Source organism: Aethalodelphis obliquidens, unplaced genomic scaffold, assembly GCF_003676395.1.
Source record: "Aethalodelphis obliquidens isolate GAN/ISIS:26980383/991018 unplaced genomic scaffold, ASM367639v1 scaffold8, whole genome shotgun sequence".
Lineage (NCBI taxonomy): Eukaryota > Metazoa > Chordata > Mammalia > Artiodactyla > Delphinidae > Aethalodelphis > Aethalodelphis obliquidens.
In genome coordinates, this window is record NW_020837952.1 from 1,419,501 (window position 1) to 1,431,880 (window position 12,380).

General features: G+C 55.7%; 2 protein-coding genes across 9 annotated transcripts in view; both read right to left on the reverse strand.

Annotated features, from left to right (window-relative positions):
- Positions 1–3,344: 3,344 nt before the first annotated feature.
- DDN (dendrin) lies at positions 3,345–10,250 on the reverse strand. 2 transcript variants are annotated; one of them, XM_027106137.1, is made up of 3 exons: positions 8,133–10,250; positions 7,204–7,275; positions 3,345–6,796 (listed from the first exon to the last, which is right to left on the reverse strand). In XM_027106137.1, exons 1-3 carry the CDS (start codon positions 8,300–8,302, stop codon positions 4,915–4,917), a joined length of 2,124 nt encoding a protein of 707 aa, XP_026961938.1. In that variant the 5' UTR covers positions 8,303–10,250; the 3' UTR covers positions 3,345–4,914. The 2 variants fall into 2 exon arrangements, with proteins under 2 accessions (XP_026961938.1, XP_026961939.1); XM_027106138.1 differs by lacking the exon at positions 8,133–10,250 and having other exon boundaries at positions 7,204–7,412.
- A 106-nt stretch (positions 10,251–10,356) lies between these two features.
- Positions 10,357–12,380, reverse strand: part of PRKAG1 (protein kinase AMP-activated non-catalytic subunit gamma 1) — a 13,990-nt gene continuing 11,966 nt past the window's right edge. For 3 of the 7 annotated variants that reach the window (XM_027106141.1, XM_027106140.1, XM_027106142.1), the window contains exons 8-12: positions 12,076–12,202; positions 11,802–11,967; positions 11,606–11,643; positions 11,194–11,340; positions 10,357–11,058 (exon numbers count right to left, since the gene is read on the reverse strand). In XM_027106141.1, the coding sequence (XP_026961942.1) occupies positions 10,954–11,058; positions 11,194–11,340; positions 11,606–11,643; positions 11,802–11,967; positions 12,076–12,202 (583 nt within the window). In that variant the 3' untranslated portion in view covers positions 10,357–10,953. The remainder of the gene's footprint in view (positions 11,059–11,193; positions 11,341–11,605; positions 11,644–11,801; positions 11,968–12,075; positions 12,203–12,380) is intronic. The other 4 variants (XM_027106143.1, XM_027106144.1, XR_003432759.1 and 1 more) reach the window with 3 other exon arrangements.

Here is a 12,380-nt window from a genome sequence, read left to right on the forward strand (position 1 = left end):
TGTTATTCATGTTCCTATTGGCTTCTAGATTTCTGAGGACATGGACTCTGTGTTTTGTTCATCTTGGCATCTCTTGCAACACTGAGCTAGGCACATCATATGCCCTCATTAAGATAGATGGACGGATGGATAGATGAATGAATGGATAGATGGATAAATGGATGGAAGGATGACAGATGAGTTTGGTGGATGAATGGATAAATGGATGCGTGGGATGTATAGATGGACGTGTGCATTCACGGATACATGAATGAATGAACAAAAGGATGGATGCATGCATGCATAGATAGATGGATGGAGGAAGCAAGTCTTCTCTAAAAAAGATTCACAAAAGGCTATGTAGTACCAGGGGCTTCAAGGGAGGGAGGCTACCCCATGCCAGGACACACAGAGGAGAGAAGAGTGTCCAGGCCGAGACTTCCTTCACTAACAGGTGCACCCTCAGTGACTGGTCTCCCAGAGGCCTGGGTATATTCTGACTCCCCAGTAGTTATAGTTTGGGAGCTGTTCCTTCCGTCATGCTCACGTAGACCCTCTGGAATGTCTTCATCAGCATATATTATATTGTACCGCCTGCACGGTGATGACTCTGTAGTTTCCTCTTCCACATCCCGTACCCTGTCTCACACACACCCTAGATTTGTGAGCTCCCTGAAGATAGGTAACATGTCTGAGTCTCTTGTGTGTCCCTAGGGCCTGGCATACAGGTTTAATGGGTGTGTGAACAAATGAATAACTGAGTGAATGCTGACTCTCTTCCCCACAGACACATTTTGCACACTACCACTACTATTCATGTTCAGCCATCTTTGCTTGTCCTCTCCTCCTCACACACTTCCACACACGCCAGAGTTATGGCCTGGTTCTTCGTGTCATTACCCATTTGTGGCTGATCTAGGGAAGTCCCAGGGCTCTCCTGAAAGTCTGAAGGGGGAGGGGGCTCTTAGCTCCTATAAGGTCATATTAACTGGGACCCGTTCAGAAAAGGGCTTCCCTGAGAAGAACCTGGCTATTGGGAGGGTAGGAGCATCCTGTGCTAACCTGAGGGCTTCTGCCCCTACCTGACCACACCCTCCAGCTTTGCCTTTCCCTACTCCTGACCTGTGAGGCTGTCCCAAGGTGGGGGTGGGAGGAGAGAGGTAGTTGTGGCCTCTGTCTTGAGGCTGGCTGGCTGGCAGACACAGCCAGATTTAGAAGTCATTTTCACAGCAGGGAGTCTCCAGCCTTCCACCCACAGGGCCCTGCAGGGCCAGTCTGAGATATGGCTCACCAAGGGCTGGCCCTGAGACCTGCACTAGCTCCTCCTCTTCTCCTCTCTCTGCCTTTCTCCCCAGATCTTTAGCAGCTGGTGCTGATTCCACCCTTAGGCAAAGATAAATGGAGTCTTGGTGGGGGGGGGGGGGCGGCTAGTGCACTGGCATCTTAACCACCCAAATGATCCCAGTACACAATTCACCCGTTCAAGGGGCTGTTTGTCTCCACCCCAGGGATCCCCTCTTCTCTCCGCCTCTGCTGCCTGTTCCTCCTCTTCCCTTACCTCTACTTCTCTCTTCCCATCTCCTAGCCCGATACCCCAACACTAATGACATAGCCCTAGAGGGGAATAATAATCAGAGCTTAACACTTATGTGTCACTTACTGTGTACCAGGCATTGTTCTAAGTGCTTTACATATTGAATCATTTCATCCTCCCAACAAGCCTATGAAAAAGCACTATTAATAACCTCATTTTATAACTCAGGATACCAAGGCACAGAGAGGTTGAGTAATTGCCCAAGGTCACACAGCTAGTATGAGGTAGGTACAAGATTTAAACGCAGGCTGCCAGGTCCCAGAGTCCGTGTTCTGAACACAACACTACCATAGTTCTCTAACAATGATAGCAGTGTGGGTAAGCTCTTAGAAACTGGCCTCCTGTGTGCTCACCCTCAAAGAGGCCCAGGCAGCATAGTGGAGCCCACCTCCACAAGGCCAGCCCCTCCACTTTCCCATGCAGCTCACCTCTCCTGCCAGCCCCAGAGCCCTGGAGCCCCTGGGCTACAGCAAAATCCAGGCAGATGCTCTCACCACTGCCCTGGTCTTCCTCAGTCTTCCTCCTAGCCTGAAGTCCATCCTCTTCTCAGGCCCAGAGGTCGGAGGCACACACCCCTCAGCTGGAGCAGGCTCACCCCAGCCTGGCCTCAGTTTTCACTCCTGCCTTTATCTTCCACAACTCCTCTGAACGTATCCTCAACTCCGGGCAAACCAGACCATTTGATAATTTCGTAAACATACCCTGTTTCCCTATATCCATGCCTCTATTTTTGCTCTCCCCTCTACCTGCAACCCCTTTCCCCGAATTCTATCTCAGATGCCACCTCCTCCATGCAGGCTTTCCTGGTCTCATAAAATCCATACATTCTGCCTTGTTTGATTCCTTAGAGTACTTAACACCCGCTGCTCCATCTATCATTATTTGTGTGTTTTCCTCTTCACCCCATTGTCAGGCAGGTCTTACTCATCTCTTTCCTGGAGCCCAGCTTAGTGCCTGGTTCCCCTCAGGTGCTCAGTAAATGCTCAGTAGTTATAATCGGTAGAAGTTAGAATTGTAGGTGGAAGGGAGACAGAACTCAGGAACCTTTGATCTCTGCCCAAGGTGAACCCCAATTACTTTACTTCCTCCAGTAAGAGCTAACTTGAAACCTGGCAGTGTGGGTTCCAGGCAGCTTCTGGGATGGAAGGACCTTCCCGGGTGACTGACCAAGGTTCTCCATTTAGGTTCAAAGCCCAAAGAGGACACCCCCCACCCCGTGCCCCATTCCACTGAACCAAGGCCCGGCTTAGGGTCCAGTCCAGCGGCCTCCCTACCCTGCCCCCTCCCCGTCCTGCCCAGCCTCTCCTGGTGCGGGTGGGGAGTGACACTGAGATAATTGGAGACCAAAACTATACGCGGTTTGAGAGCGGGCCTGGGGATCTGAACGCTGAGCCTGAGTTGGAGTTGGCAGGACTCCGTGGGGGTGGGGGGCAGAGGCGGGGCCGAGGGCCGGGCCAGGACTCGGAGACTGAGTCTGAGCGAAGCCCCCGCGCCTGCCGAGCCGGCGGCTAAATTTACCCAGGCTGACTCAGCCCTTGCCCGGAATGGGGGGTGGGGGGAGGGCATCGGGGCAATGGGAAGAGCCAGCGGGGGTGGGGTGGGGGGCAAGGAACAGAGAGTCCGGCCTGGGGGAGACAGGGGTGGGCAGGGAGTTTCCATCCAGTAAAGGAGTCTCCTCCACCGCCCACCAGGCGGGAAGGAGCGCCGGAGCCCTGGGGAAGGGACACTATGGGGAGTGGGTCGGTGAAAGGAAGAAGATGCCAAGGCTGGACAAAGGGAAGCTTAGATTTATTGAGCGCCTGCTGTGTACCAGGCACTGTGCAAGGCGCTTTACATACATTATCGCATTAAGTCCTCACAACAACCCTGCGAGGTAGGTGTTTATAAACCCCCATTTGACGGATGAGGAAACTGAGGCTCAGGGAGGTGAAGTGATTTGGCCAAGTTCACATGGCTAGTAAATAGAGACAGAAGAGGTGCCCGAGATCGAAGAAAAAAAAATACTTCAGTGTCTGGGTCCCAAGCCGTTTGGTGTGGATAGTAGTACAAAGAGGGGCTCCGCGCGCTCCAGAGGTCTGCAAGGCCAGAGGCCTGCTCCCGATCTCGCAAGACTGGAGACAGCAAGGCGGGGGACCCGCGCGCAGTAACTAGGGAGCAATTGATTAACTGGCAGTGCCGGGGTTGGAGGGACTCGCGGACTAGCTACCAGGGAAATCCGCGACCTGCGCGCGCCCCGTAGTGGCTACAGCGAGTATCACACCCCACACCTACAGGCTTTTGGGGACCAGCCTCCCTCTTCCTTCCCTGGCTGGTTTCTGGAAGAGGCAGACATGCAAGACATTCTCAGGGTTCTTTCAGATGGGTGATACCACCTGAGTGGGAAATCGTGGTAACTATTCAGAGCATCACTAAGGAACACTGGGGAGGAGGAAAAGGGGAAGGCCTAAAAAAGTCCCAAGCTGCTCAGCTCAGACCACCACAAACCAGGGACAGTGACAAGGCCACCACCCTGCACTGCCTTGGGGATCCTACGCCTAAACCTGAGACTGGAATAGGAGCCCTTGCCCACTTACTCGGCTCTTCTGCAAACACTGCACAGTCTCTTGAATTGAGAGTGAATGCAGGTGTCAAAGAAGCCACCCAGGGACGCTCAGACTCTGTTCACTTATTCCTAACTGTCTTGGCTTGGGCAGGGGAGGAGTAGATAAATGCCTCCCCAAGGACTCCAAAACATCAGGGATGGACGTTAGAACTCCCTTGTTTTACATATTACAGGGCCTGGAGAGGGGAGGCGACTTGCCGAAGGTCACCCAGCCAACCAGTGTCAGAGTTGGGATTGGAAGCCAAAACCTGTGACACCAAAGTGAGTCCTCTTCCTGCTTTGCTGGCGGCTTCTGCCAAGAGCCCCTCCTCTTCTGCCAAGGGCCTCTCCGTCACCTGGTCACCTCAGTCCGAAGCCTCTCCATCACCTTCCCCCTCCTGCCCAGAGGCCCTGCCCTGAAGTTGCCCTATGACTATCCCATCCCTGTCCTCCTGCCTTATCCTGCCTAGGCCTCTCTGCTCAGTTCCATGCCTAGTGCGTCGGCCCCTGCTGAGACCTTACCCGAGTGCCCTGAAGACCCTACCAAACGTTAAAGTCTACTGCGCACCCTCACCTCTCCTGAAAAAAAAAAAAATCATGAATTGACATATGCTCCCTTTCCTTTCATCTGTGCGCCTTCTATTTTGAGTATGGGAACGGGTATAGGTAAGAGGTACAGGGAAGTCTGTGAGGAAGAAAGGGGACACAAATACAATAAAGGGCCTCTCACTGTCGCTCCCTATTTCCCTGTGGGGTCCCCTTAGTGTCCCTCGCCCCCGAAGAGGACCTCCTCGGTTCGGCTGATGACATCTAGAATCTCTCCGATATTGTCGCTCAGCTCGGCTGCCTTCCCGCCTTCCGGGGGCCCGGTCCGCTTGTTCCGCCAGGAGGCGCCCGAGGCTTCTGTGTCGCTTCCATCAGAAGAGCTGCTATGGACGCTGAGCTCCGCAGCTTCGTCCGAGTCGGAGTCCGGGGCGGTGTGGCGGCGGATGCGAGACACGGCTTCCCGCAGGGCCCCGGCATAGGGCCCCGGGGTCCGCGCCCAGCCCCGGCCTGCGCGCCGCAGGACCGCAGCCACTTCCTCCGAGCCCTCGGCACGGCGCGCGCCTCCCGAAGCCGCTGGGCCTAAGGCTGAGTGCTCTGGGCTACCTGGCTGCGTGGGGGCATCCTGCAGGTTTACTTCGCCGACCGGGAGCCCCAAGATGCGGGAGGCGCGCTCCTCCAGTGAGGAGTCCGCGGACGTCCCGCCCTCAGCTTCGAGCCCACGTCCCCCACCGGGCTGCTGTGAAGGGCGACTGCTCAACAGCAGCTTTCGGCAAGGGGAGGGAAGGACCGCGGCCCCCTCTCCCTCCTCCTTGTTGGGCTTCAGTTGGGTGGGGGCATTCCCCACAAGGCGCGGCACCCCAGCGGGCAAAAGCTGCGCATGCTGGTTTCGAGGGGTCGGAACATACTGGGACCGTATCACCACGCAAGTGGCGTCAATGACAAAGACACCTTCCCCACGAGCCGGGCCACGGGAACTTCGTGGCAGGGTGTGGGGGCGGCGGGTCGCCTTCCAACCCTCCAAGGTCTCGGGTCCGGCCTCCTCCCTATGACCCAGGGACTCCCTCCATCCCGTGCCTCCCGGAGCCCAGGGTCTGGGGAGGGTCTGGCTATGTCGGGGAGGCTGCTTTTTAACGGAGGGCATCCAGCACTTGGGGAGCCAGCTCTGTTCTCTCCCTTCTCTCCCTTCTCTCCCTTCCCCGGAGCCCTTGGGATGGGGCCTGGACCTGGGAGCAGGACGCGGGGGGCTGGGAGTGGCAGGTGCAGACCCCGCAGGAACTGTCTCCGTGCCTGGGTTCCCAGCAGCTTTGGCTTGGGGATGTCCGTCGCTACCACTCTTCAGGCCAGCAGCAGCCAGCCTCAGGCTTCTCTCCGCGGCCACCTTACCGGACTCCAGCCTTGGCCTGGCTGTTCCACAGCTTGGGGATCCCCCCAGGAGACCCCGGCCCTGACGGAGACCCCAGGCCCCTAGGACGTCCCGGTAGATCCGAGGATCTAGCCTCTTCTTTGTGCACCCTCCCTCTGTCCTGGTCGGAGCAGAGGTTGAAGAGGCGGGCGCCTGCGAGGGCTCGGGTCCTCGCTTAGTCCCCAGGGTCCTGTGGGGGCCTTCGTAAGAGGGTGGAGCCACGTAGGGTGGCGGCCGGTCCCAGCGGCGTCGCGGGGCCATTCCGGCAGCACCTCTCAGCAGCAGGTGAGCTTCGTAGCTGGGAGGCCCTGGCCGCCGACCTCCCCAGGGCCCCGCCCACGCCGCCCCTGGATTGCTCTGCGGCTGCGCGGATGGACGGGGCGGTCGCCCCACGGACCCCAGGCGCTCCGGCCGTGAGGGAGCTGGGAGCCCTGCAGGCTGGGCCACCCGAGGGGCGTTCCGAGGCTCCGGGCGGGGCCGACCAGGGGGACTCCTTCGGGCCCCACCAGCCTTGCGCCTTTTTCGCTCAGTCTCCTTGGCCTCCCGCTCCTGCGATGCCGCTTTCCTTTTCTCTTGCTCCCGGGCTCGGGCCTCGGCCGGGGGCCCCGCCCGCCAGTTGGTCGCCTCCTGCAGCACCCTGGAGGCCCAGGGCCGGCGGGGCGGCGGCTCAGGGGATCCCAGGCGCGGCCCACACCTGGGACAATGAGCAGGAACCCAGGTGAGCAGTTTGTGGGGGAAGGGAGCCGAGGTCCGGGGAGCTGGGAGCGTTGCAGCCCACTTGGGGCCGCCTTGTGGAGGGGAGTGTGTGAGTGTGTGCGCGTGTGCACGTGCGTATATGTTAGGGTTGAAGTCGAAGCGGGACTCCTCACCATCTCTCCATACACACTTTAATAGCGTCTGCCCCATCTCACCTGCCCTTTCTCACGCCCACTCCTGTCCGCCCAAACAAACGGGATGAGTCAAGCCCCAGCCCTCGGGATGGGGTGGGGGGAGGCGTGGGAAAGAGAAGGGGGAACAGCAGGCCTGGCTGGTGCCCACGGTATGGTCCGGACCCCAATCCCTGCCCCACCACTCTCTTCCCCTTACCCCTCCTTCACTCACGTGCGGCTCTGGGGCCCGCGGGCCCAGTGGCTGGCCTGGAAGTCCATGAGCTGTCGAGGAGGGGCGCGGCGACTATAATGACAGGAAATAGTCTTCACTTCGATCACCAGCAGCTTTGATTTCTGCACCCAGAGGCAGCTGCCAGACTCCTCATCCTGGAGCTCCCGGGGGCTATCGGGCCCCTTGGAGAAGAGCTGGCCATCCAGCATCCTGCCCCACCCCACCCCGGCCCCCCACCCTCCCACCCGCCCCGAAAGCCCCCTCCCAGCCCGGGGAGCCGGCGCCCACTGCAGAGCGGCGGGCCCAGCGACTGGGGACTATATATACCCAGGCACACGTGTGTGCCTGTCTGTGTGTGTGCGCGCGCATGTGACACGGCGCGGACGGCTCCGCGCTGCTACCTCCCCCACGTGCACGACCGCCTCCTGGGGCCCGGGATTGGGCGCCCCTTCCCACTGCTCTTGTCCCCCAAGCCTGATGGGACCTGCACGAGTGGGCAGGGGATTTCTTATTCTTGCCAAGCTGACAGCGCCTGCACCCCCGCCCCCATTTCTTCAACCTTCCCGCCGTTTTAACCCTTCATTCTCCTGCTTGTCAGGGTGCCTGACCAGCAGCGTTCTGCCCCTGACTTCCTGCCTCGGACTTCGTTTTCTCCGACAGGGAGGTGATGGGAATGGAACTCAAGGTCTCCGCCTGCCACTCTCTGCTGGTTTCCATGGGGTTGGGGTGCAGGAGGGGCTGGCCCAGGCTGGGGGGGTTATTTTTAGCGGCAGTGGCGTTCGGGCGCAGAGAGGAGATGAGTAACCAGCTTCCACGCGGTGGAGGGAGGAGGCGGTGGCTTTCACGCAGCCTTTGTGCGACTCTGGGGGAGAGCTGCCTCCAAGCTCAAAAAGGGTCACCCCCCCCCCCCCACACCCTTAACTCCTTACCCTCTCAGTGCTGTGCTCAGGGCTGCTGGTGCAGCAGGACAGGAGTCTGTCTTAGCCATCGAAGCTGCCCACACTCTCATTCTAAGATGTTTGTCCTTGGGCACCCGTGGAGCCCTCTCCCTGAGGCAGGCTCTCTCCCCTAGTCCAGAAGCGAGGATTTGGGGGGTCATAATGTTCTCAGCCTGAGCTCTGCTCAGCTTTATGGAGGACAGACTAGGGTGCGTACCCACTTGCACCCTCTCAGAGGGTATAGAGGAGGAATGGCGTGCTCCCTTGGCAAAACTAATCCCCTAGCAACTGAAATGATAAAAGTGGGCCCTATTTCCCAGCGTAGATCTCTCCATCACCACTACCACAATGCCTGGCTGACTCAACCCCCACCTGAAGTGGTGCTCAAGACCATCACCTTTTAGGCTCATTCTGTCCCGGGGAGGGGGTCGTTGCTTACATCTACATGATCCCTCCCCCCAAGCCTATACCAGGTGTCCCCTGATTCACCATGGTAATGTTAGTGGCAGCACAGCCCACGCCAACCCTTCCATGCAGAGACTTAGCAACCATGCCTGGCAACCATGGCAGCAGTTCCAGTGGAGAGGAGGGGTGCGGGGAGGTGGGAGAAAAGAGTGTGTATGGCAATGGTTCCTGAAGAAGGGATAATTCGCCTCTCCTGAGAGGAACAGGTAAGAATAGAAAGATTTGAGGCTCCCAAATTTTGTCCCTTGTCTTTCTTTCTGCTCCATCCTCAGACTCTGAGACTGACTGGTTGGGTTTTTAGGGGGCAACGGGAGATGCAGATCCCCATTTGTTTTCCACCAAAGTATATGCAGCCCTTAGGCACAGACCCTTCCTTTTAAGGTGATGAGCCAGGAGGGTTGTTTTAGGACAGAGACTGACTTACTGAGAACCAGAGAAACAAAACCCAGGCCTCCTGCTCCCTAACATGGACCTTTAGAGTGAACCCAAACATCCCCTATCCCATCCAGTCGACCCCACTTTACACCTACCAGGTGCACCGATGTCTCTTTGCTTGAAGGTGCTTCCTTCCACCCAGGTCCCAACAGAGCCCTAAGGCTTTAAAAGTCCTTGCCTCCTCCCTAGACGTGATGGAATGTGACATATGGAGACATCTGTCCTCTCCACCATTCACCCACCCCCACACAAACATACCCTAATTCTAATAACTTGGAAGCCTCCCTCCCTCAAGTCTGGGTATGTGCTATGAGAGCTGTGAAGGGATGAATGCAGAAGCAGGGGCTTCTCCAAAGCCATGATGCAGCACTGAAAACTGACCTCTGACCAGTGCCCTGATGCTTCTCTGTGTTCCATCAAGAAGCCTGGTTTGGAGGAACAAGTATGGTATGGCTGGGTTCATCCGAGTTCTTAGGCACAGTGTGGGTAGGGATACACACAGGAGTTACTCTGAAGTTCTTTCAAATCTTGGATAGGAAATGGTTATCATACCTGTAAGGCAGTGGTGAGATGGTACCCAGAATTTGGTTCATAGCCAACAATCTAGCAGTCCTTACAATGCTTGGTGCTGACTACTGTTTTGGTCCACATGGTTTCAGCACAGGGAAAGGGTCTGATGGGGTGACCATAATCCTGCTGCTCCCCACCCCCCACTCGCCAGCTCATATCTACCTTGGAAGAAAGGGATTTGTGAGTTCAAAGACAGTGCCAGCTCAGCAAAATCCAAAGAGTCCCACTTTCTCTAAGAAAAGTTGAGAGTGGCAGGTCTCTCTGGCTACCTAAAGGAGATCCTCAGTCTGTGATGGGATTTTCCTTGGGTGCCAGCTATGGTCCAGGCAGAGGAGAAAGTGAGGTGGTAAGGAGACTGCAGGGAATAGTTACGAAGAGTGAATTAGAAAGGCAGTAAATCTAGTGTAGTGGTGAAGTGCATGAGCTCTAAAGTAAGACTATTTTGGCTCAAATCCTAGCTCTGCTTTTTATTAATGGTGTGGCCCTAGGCTAGTTACTTAGCCTCTCTGTGCCTCAGTTAAAAGAAAAAATAATCTGTAAAACTGAAATAGTATCTACTATTGTTCTGAGGATTAGTTGAAGTAATATATGTAAAGCACTGAGAATGGTGCCTGGCACACAGCTTTATATATATGTATGTGTGCTATTATTGTTGTTATTAATGATGAGCTGGAGAAGCCATATGAAGTAGGAAGGCTGGAGTAGTAGTGTCTATCAACTACAAAAATCAAACACTGAAATACCATGAAGAGGCTCCTGTCATTTTAATTAGGTTTGCCACAAAAAGCAATAACCTCAGCTAACCGCTCTGCCCTCCCCCTCCACCTGAGTCTCATCTCCCTTCATGTGCATACAGCACAGGAACCCAAAGGCCCTCCTCCCCATGATCCTCCCCACTCCCATTATGGGAAGAAATGCCATTAAATGGACTCAGCCTCCTCCATACAGCATGAAACAGGATGAATAAAAATATCTTTATGAAGAGTTTTGTTGTGTCCATTATCTTAGGGTGGAGTCAGGGACAGAGATAGAGGCAAAGGCTGGGTGAGGTCAGGGGATCTCTCAGAGATCAGAATTTGCCTGAGAAGCACAGAAAGGGGGCTATGTCTAAGTGGGCAGGGACCAGGCTGAAAGTTTTCCTCAAGGGTGAGGATAAGGACAGCTAAAAATCCATTCTCCTTCCTCCCCCACACCTTCCCTCACTCCCATGTAGAAGGGTAGGGAGCTCCCGGGCAGGGAACAGAGTCCCAATTCTCTAAAGTTCTCGTCTCTGGTTCCCAGAGCTTTGGGCAGGCAGTGAGTGGGGCATAACCCCTGGTGCTGCATGACCCCTTCCCCCGGCTCAGGGCTTCTCTCCGCCTGTGAGCACCAGGGCCTGCAAGATGTCAGACAGTGATACAATTCCCTTGACCACATCATTCTCATCCACCACTACAAGTCGGTGAACCTGCACAGAGCAATAAGGAAGGGAGAAAGGGATGTTTAGTGCCAGCCTCAGTTAAGGTGAGCCCTTCAGCCCCTACCCTCCATGCCAAACCGAAGCTGCTACCCCCAGCGCCTTTTGGGTTGCTGGCTCCCCTACCTCTGCTTCTACCAGCCTGTTGATGATGGTTTCCAGAGTCTCATGCAGGTAGCACTTGAGGACACCCTCAAAGTGATGCGATCGATGTTGCAGGGCTTTGGTCACTGACACATCTAGGTTGTTGTAGGTCTTTTCTGCTGCCAGATTCTGGGGAGAGAGAGAAACATTCATGCAGGGAAGCAAGGGAGCCGGCCCGCAAACTCCGAGCCCACCCAACCTCACCAGAGTGATTTAGGGTAGCTGTCAGCCATGCCCACAAGCCATACCCAGCTCATTCAATTCCTTTTCAAATAGGTGAAAGCTTGGAAGCTTCTAAAACCCTCAGGTCCCAGAAGAGACTCTCTTCTTCTCCCTCTCCACATCCAACACCCCACCCCTTTCCCTGCCTCCCAGCACCTCCACAATCACTCACGATAACATCAAACTTGGAGTAGATGTCCACCACACGCCCTAGGGGGACAGAGGCAGCTCAGCAAGGAGGATCTGGCATCCAAGGCTCCCCCTGCCTATAGAATCACCCTCCGGGCTGAGCTGAGGGGACAGCAGATTTTCCCACAGCCTCCCTGGCTTCCCTGGAGCCCTCCCTCTCCTTTTGCCCAATCTCTCACCTTTCTCATCCACCACTGGCAGGGCTGAGACTCGGTGCTGTACAAAGATGCCCAGAGCCACGTACACGGGGGTAGTAGTGCGGACCATAGCAATGTTAGCATAGGTGCCAATCTGTAGCTCTTCCAGAGACTTAGACATGAACTCTGGCTTGGGGAACTCAGTGATCTGAGGAAATAACCATCATCTTGATTTTTTTCAAGGCCCCTCAAACCACCTTTGGAGACCCCTCCGACAAGTATGTAAGAAGTAAAAACTGGGCCGAGGAGCACTTACAAACAACTTGAGGAATTTGAGGATGCGCTTGTGGGTAAGGATGTACAAGGTGTTGCCTGATTCCGGGTCAATAACTGGCAGCCTGTGGATCTTGTTTCGAATTAATGAAGAGACAGCATCAAACAAGCTGTGGGAAGGTAGGGGATAATGATAAGTTCCACAGTGCTGGGCCTGAGGGTGGTTAAATAGCTCCTTAGAGTTTGTTTATAAACAGGTGGTTGGGGGAGAGGAGCAGTGTTCAGACTAGACCTAAATAAATGTGTGTGTGTGTGTGTGTGTGTGTGTGTGTGTGTGTGTGTGTGTGT

What these genes read in the sequence shown, in the direction of transcription:
- DDN (XM_027106137.1), bottom strand. Translation starts at nt 8,302, where the DNA reads ATGACCCCCCAAATCCTCGCTTCTGGACTAGGGGAGAGAGCCTGCCTC. An exon ending in CTGAGCACAGCACTGAGAGG is followed by an intron (nt 7,276 to 8,132) that starts GTAAGGAGTTAA and finishes CTGTCATTATAG; the next exon opens with TCGCCGCGCCCCTCCTCGAC. An exon ending in CGCGGGCCCCAGAGCCGCAC is followed by an intron (nt 6,797 to 7,203) that starts GTGAGTGAAGGA and finishes TCATTGTCCCAG; the next exon opens with GTGTGGGCCGCGCCTGGGAT.